The sequence below is a fragment of the Magallana gigas genome, chromosome 6 (genome assembly GCF_963853765.1).
Source record: "Magallana gigas chromosome 6, xbMagGiga1.1, whole genome shotgun sequence".
NCBI classification, from domain to species: Eukaryota; Metazoa; Mollusca; class Bivalvia; order Ostreida; family Ostreidae; genus Magallana; species Magallana gigas.
In genome coordinates this window covers 46,514,548-46,521,910 of record NC_088858.1, presented here as the reverse complement: position 1 = coordinate 46,521,910, position 7,363 = coordinate 46,514,548, and the positions used below count along the sequence as shown (strand labels likewise).

Genomic DNA, 7,363 nt, shown 5'->3' with positions numbered 1-7,363 from the left:
ATGATGTGATTTAAGAACTTCCAATATTTGTCCATTAGAAAGATATGGACTGGACATGAATTTTGCACTTTCTGCCAGTGACCTTGGCCTTGCCCAAATGATCTTAGGACAAGGTCATAAAACACCCTTAGGTCATAAGGAATCTTTGTGTGAAGTAACAACTTCCAATGTTTCTCCTTTAAAAAGATATGGACCAGACACGAATTTTGCACTTTTCTGCCAGTGACCTTGACCTTGCTCAAATGATCTTAGGACAAGGTCATGACACACCTTTAGGTCATAAGCAATCTTTGTGTGAAGTAAGAACTTCCAATGTTTCTCCTTAAGAAAGATATGGACCGGACACGAAATTTGCACTTTTTCTGTCAGTGACCTTGACCTTGCTCGAATGACCTTGGTTCAAGGTCATGACACACCCTTTGGTCATAAGCAATCTTTATGTGAAGTAAGAACTTCTAATGTTTCTCCATAAGAAAGATATGGACCAGACACGAATTGAACAGACAGACGGACGGACGGACAAGGTGATTCCTATATACCCCCCCCCCCCCCCCCCAAACTTCGTTTGCGGGGGGTATAAAAATCTTGGATGTATTTCCCTTAATTATATCTCAAATGTACTTTGTATATCGATTAGTGTACACTGCGGTTATTTCGACTTCTGGTAAATTTCGAGAGTAAAATTTACGTAAGTGTTGAGACAAGTGTGTTGATTCCGGGAATAGGACTTGTTTTCCTTTAATTGAATTATTTGATATATTAATGTTTTTGTTTGAAGTCCAAGTCTTCAGAGCTAGCAAATACAAGAGCAATAACTCTTATTACCTTGTTAACCTGTTTAAAAGTAGAAAAAGTTAATATTAATTGTGAATACAGCATAAACAAATGGGAAAGAACTCGTCAACGTAAAACAAAGAGTTTCATATAGGGGAAATCTAAAATCAAATATCACCCGAGCAAACGATTATGGTATTATCAAGTGTAAGCTAGTAGTTTGACCCATCTGACTTTATTAAAAGCTATAATTAGTTCTAAAATACAGTTTTAAAACTATTAAATATCATAGATTAAATATATTATTTGAAAAGTTAGAAATAATCTGATTAAAAAGTTTCTAAATTTACTCTCCAGAACTTGGGGATAACTTCACTCTTTAAGACATTATTTTTTCTTTGAGATTATACAATGAATTTATCCAAAAACTAAAAATCCTCTTAGCATGCTATAAAACATCTCGGATTTCATCAAATTGATCATGAAACCGTCGCAGAATAGCACACAATTCCTCTTTCTAAAGCCCTTTTTACTTGGTGAACCTACTTGTCATAAACGGAACATAGATATACATTTAAACACATTCTGATTATCATTCCAAACGTGATTCTAACAGTGCGCACAAACATCGACCACTTGTCAAAATGATAGCTGTGTCAGAGAGATATGTTATAAGTGTGCTCGGGCCTAACAGAGCAGACGGAAAGAAGAACGACGCTTCCATTTTAAAGCCTCTGTAATTCAAATGCTAATGCTTGCCGACTTGATATCTGATGACGGTGTCGTGGACGATGGATTTCGAGATTCTGTCAATTTCTTGGTTTCCATTTGAGCAAAGGATCTAGTCAGCATAGCACAGAAGAAGCCAATGTCTCCTGCTTAGTTACTAAATTGCACTGGGTAATAGAAAGTGTAAACACTGGAAACTCTTAGATCAAGTCATATCAAACAATTATGCAAGTTCAGTAGGTGACTGTGCGAATAGTCTGTTCACTTTGTAACCAATTTAGACCTCCATTAGTTACTATCCCAAAGAAAAAAGTATTGCCAAGGAGATGTTAGAAATGTCAAAACTTCAAACTTTTGTCAAATTTGATAGTGGAAGAAAACAATTTACTAAGACGAAAAAAAAATATTATCGAAAATATCAACGATTGCCCAAAACTATCTTTGAACAATCTCCGTCAACTAACACTTGGCGTTTATTAGTTATAACAGGCACCGTATTACACCGGTGAACACATGGCAGAAAACTATCTCTGGACCATCCCCGTCAACTAACACTTGGCTTTTATTAGTTAAAACAGGCACCGTATTACACAGGTGAACACATGACAGATAATTGGCTTTATTCTCTTTTTCACCCCTGCGAATGTGTTCGGAATGTTTTCTTTATCGTTGCTAAGTAAGTAATAAATCCAGAGGTGCTCGAATGAAAGTTCACGAGACTTCACCGATATTTGTTCACTTCCTGTGAAATTTCGAGCGGAAGTATAAGTGTTCGGATAATATTCTCAAAATACGTAAGTACTGGTCATTTTTCATATCATATCCTACTGTGATTTATGTTAAAACGGGAAAAGCTTTCAAGATGTATGTCTTATTTTACCATCTAGCAGTTATTTATATTAAACGATAATATTCAGAACAGAGTTACCGTTCTTGTTCAAACACGTGTAGAGTGGTTGAAAATATAACCATTGGGTTGCTTAATAAAATCATAGCCATGTTTGATGCTTGTGGTGTGCAATACCATGTTTTAAAAAAAAATAATTGGTGTCTGTTTTGCATTAAAACTTAGTATATCGAGCCATTTTCAAGGAACATTCTGCATAAAATGGTATATAGTCTGTTTCACTATTGATGTTATTACTAGGTCAGGCGCGGATCGAAAATTAATCCTCAGGAGGGATCTCTTTTAAGCATGTTAGTTGTTGCAACAGCAGACAAAAACTAATATTTTTGTATAGTCACATTTATTTCTAGAACACATTTTATTCACCAATTAATGAAGAAAAAGTTTAAAATTAATAAACCTCTAGATTTTATATTTGACTACTATATTAAGAACCTAGATACATGTACTTTGAAATAGACTTTATACACGAGGTACGATTTTTACTGCGAAACTGAAAGGGTCAAATAAAACCACGTGGTCTAAAATTTGAATGACAATAACATTCGCAGGGGTGTTTTTATATGTAAAGATTTACCAAATTTGATCCGTGTAAAATTTCAATCCAGACACTCAAACTGCATTAGGCATAAGTTAAAGATCAAGTATTTACCAGAGCACTCGACAATTTCAGGATGGAACTGTACTTGTAAATCCTGCTCCCCTGTGGTGGGTACATGCGCTCATGTAGCTAGCGTTTTGTGGTACTTGGGGTACCAGCGACACACAGACGTTAACCTTCCCACGGAAGTATGATTGACTGTGTTTTAAATGCTGAAGATGTATCATATACACACAGTGAGAGCAATGCAGAGGATTCCGAAGACACGCACTATCGCATAGAGGAAGAATAAGTTTACTTCAATGCTGTCATATTTATGTAATGCTGTAAATGTGTATTTGAAAATTAAGTTCTAAATTCATTGTATTTAATCTATTCTCTCTCTCTTTCTCTCTCTCTCTCTCTCTGTAAATTAACCCATATGTGTACATATTCAGATCTTGAATAACATGAATTGGTTCTTGTAGAACCCTATGGTTGCTGTCTGGTTGCTAGGTCATATGCATACCAAAAATTAGACTTTTCATGCCTGTTTTAAATGTGCTGTATTATTGAAAGGGACATTTACATAAATCAGTTAATGTTTGTAATCATTGAAAATGCATAGTTTAGTGTTGCTAGAGATATTGATGAAATATTTATTATTAAAGAAACATTGACTGATTAAAACTTTTGTGTTTGAGTCATTTTATATTCTTCAAAGAATGTGTTAATATTAAACTTATTTTGTAGCTGTTGTGAATACAAAAACTGAAATTCAGACATAATTGTTGCTAGGTGTTTTGTGTTGCGTCGCAACGTGTGAATAATACCTTTAACTTTCCCATAAGGCTCACAGCACAATTGGTGGCAAGAGAACGTTTTCTCCGAGTTCAACATGCCAAATACTTTAATATGCGTTGATGGTACAGAACATGCATGAAGGAAGGGGCACCAAGGTAGTAAAGAAGTTCTGAATATCATTACCAACATGTTTCTTATAGTACGCACAAACATCGACCACTTGTCAAAATGATGGTTATAATTGGGTCAGAGAGATATGTTATAAGTGTGCTCGGGCATTACAGAGCAGACGGAAAGAACGAAGCTTCCATTTCAAAGCAAATTTTCAAATCCAATGCTAAAAATCATTTTGTTGATCAGTGTGTGTGATCATAGAACTATCCCCACCAAAGTTGTATTTTACTGGCCTGCCAGCACGCACGATGCATGCATTTTGAGAAACTGTTAGCTACGAAAATGGTTGGAAGGTCAACCTTACTTTGGAATCAATAGATAATCCAGCACATCCCCTAGAACACAAGCTACATCATTGATATATCCAAAACCACAGGCTGCTGTTCTTCATAAATGCCCGAAAAAGCATAGAAATTACATATGGTTAATGGAAAAGTAGGTAAGTCTGCATACACAAATGTGGTATAAAAGTAGGTAAGTCTGCATACACAAATGTGGTATAAAAGTAGGTAAGTCTGCATACACAATTGTGGTATATTTACATCTAGTATATTCTGAAAATGGCTACTATTGCTTTGTATAGTTTATATCCTAACATCTTCTGAACATTCATATCACTTAGAAAAGAAATATTTTTTCAATTACAAAGAAAAGACAGACAAAAAGCAAAAATTGGACACCAGGGCAAGAAGTTTCAGGATTCAGCCAGTAGATGAAATATTAATACCGAGAGTAAGTTATTGTCCTTAGTTGGGTACCCAAGTTGTCAGAGAAGTGGAAAGCAGACCCCATATATTGTGCAGAGTTAACCAAACAAAGACATTCCTGTTTACAGTGAGAAAAATGAAAATTTAATTCTTAATCTACTTTTCGTGTTATTTATCCTCCCGTCTGTAACTTGCAATTTCACTGCGTAAAGTCAACACAACAGTCATAGCCGCACGTTTCGCATTTTACTTCTAATTCTCATGTACCTAACACATGGGGCCTATATATTGCATATCATTATCAACAAGAGACATCCCTCTAATTAATGATAATCATTAAAAATCATTTCATGAATATTAGCAACACCCATAAGCCTTCAAGCACAGCAATTCTCAATTTTACAAAAATATTGACGGGTACTTTATCCGAAACTGTCCATTGATACCTAATGTTATGGCGAAAGTGAAACTGGTTCATCATGTATCGCAGGTAGATATTCATACATTGGATGGGACATCATGCAGTTTTTATTTTTGTTTCTATTTTAAAGAATAGGTTAAGAAAACAACTAAAAAAAATTCGGACTGAGCTTCATCATGCAGCCCCTCAACGACTTCAACACCATGTTCCAGGCTGATGAGTCAAGAATTGGGTATCTTCAAGATGAGATGAATGTGTTGCTGCGGAAGTTCCTGGGGAAGTTTGTACGGGCCAAAGTCATCCAAACCAGCCAGAGTCTGACTTATGTGCCATTTGAAGATAACCAGAACCAACTTCAAGACAACATCATCGCCAATGGTTCAGCAGCAAGGGCCTACTTAGTGGACAACGAGGATGAGATCCCAATATCTTCTCTCACGAGATTTTTCATGTCTGTGAGGAAGTTCTACATCTTTGTTACCTCCAAGATGCTGGCCAAGTTCCCTTTTGAAGATCCAGTTGTGTGTGGACTTTCTCTGCTGAATTCAAAGAACAGAGGCGATCTTCCACCATCAGCAATCACTGACATCGCAAGAAGATTTTCCAATCTTGTGACAGAGGAGGACTTCACAAGCTTGGAAGAAGAATTCCTGGATTACCAAACAACACCAGCCAGTGAATTCCCCAGCTGTGATAATGTGAGGACTGATGAGTTCTGGGGATCCATTCTACATCTCAGTAACAGGATCACCCAGAAGCCAAGGTTTCCCCTCATGAAGAAAGTTATCTCTAATAGACTTTGTAAATTTTGAATGTGTGTGTGAGCGAATAAGTGTGTATATATTTGTCTTTGTCTCTTCATGTTCTGTTCAATAATTAATAAAACGTGAGGGGAAAAAGTTATTTCTGCTGTGTTCACTTTACCAAACTCTAATGCAGACTGTGAAAGAGTGTTTCCATTGTCAACCCTATCTAATCTTTTTGAGAACTGCAATACTCAACATGTGATATGACTATAAAATGATCCTGTTGGAATAGGGACTAATGATTATAAACATAAGAATATCCAGGGCGAAAATAGATTTTATTAATACAGAATCTACATATATTATTGTACATTATCCAGATAGTTTGTATTATGACTCCATTAAGCTGATTTTTATCATACCTATTGTTCTTCAGGTGAGCGATGTGGCCCATGGGCCTCTTGTTTTAGTAGCCTAATCTCCTCAGGTCATGTTGTAAAGCTAAATATTACATGTGGGATTGATAATATAATTCATATTTTACATTTCAATTGTAGATATTGATGAATTTTGTTGGCAGTATGTCATCTTCCTCCGAATATTTTAAAATAGCTATTCCTGGGATGGAACAGCCTTTGTATTCTCATTTTCATTATGGATGTTTGAGGGATGTTGGTATTGTATCAAGTTCAGTGTTGAAGTTACATGGCTTAGTGAGGTAATTAAAGTATTCTTACATTAATAAAGGTTTAGTTAGGGATGGCATTATTTTATCTTACAATATTTTTCTTCATTTAATGTATTTTTCTCTTTGTGTTGTAAACTGATCTTCTCTATGACCAAATCAAATATTTACATAACTTTCAATTACGTTCCAGGATGAAGCACCACTTGAGAAATTTGAAGAAGTAAGTAGCTCTAAGGAAAATGACCAGCAACCCTCATCATCCTCTGCTATTCCTCGTCCCCAAAGACAAGCTGCAGCACTTTGTAATGTGAAAATGATGGATTGGCTTATTCCAAAATCAAGCATACAGCAAGTAAGAAAACACCCAGACAGACACGAGGACCAACCTAGACAACTCAACATTGTGTGCCCTCCTGGCCTCCAAGTTGAACCAGACAGAGAAGTGTCACAGCTTCAAACCAACAAAGGAACAGCTGAAGTGTGCCAAGAGTGCCTGTGTTTGTTACAACAGTGGATTGTGACTGTGATGATGTGCCATGGGATGGTGTGCTTATTGTCAGTATTGTGCTATGTTAAATAATATCAGGCAAACAGTTATGTGCATGCGTATAGACCTTAATTTGATAGGCTATACCAAAATATGTATTGTTTGTTGAGTTTTTAAAGATTGATGTTACTATATGAAAATAAAGTTATGTACTTCATTCTTGTTTTCATTTGAAAGAGGAAATTGAGTGATAAACACACTAAGATATATGATAAATAGGTAAAGAAACAGATAGATGAATCTAAGGAGCACAATAGTTAATGCAAACCAATTACACGACAAAACG

At 35.8% G+C, this 7,363-nt stretch overlaps 1 protein-coding gene across 1 annotated transcript; it reads left to right on the top strand.

Moving 5' to 3' along the window:
* Nucleotides 1–4,877: 4,877 nt before the first annotated feature.
* Nucleotides 4,878–7,138, top strand: LOC117689137 (uncharacterized). Its single transcript, XM_066088296.1, has 2 exons — nucleotides 4,878–5,900; nucleotides 6,888–7,138. The coding sequence occupies exons 1-2, from the start codon at nucleotides 5,273–5,275 to the stop codon at nucleotides 7,049–7,051; spliced, it is 792 nt and encodes a 263-aa protein (XP_065944368.1). The 5' UTR covers nucleotides 4,878–5,272; the 3' UTR covers nucleotides 7,052–7,138.
* The last annotated feature ends 225 nt before the right edge of the window (nucleotides 7,139–7,363 follow it).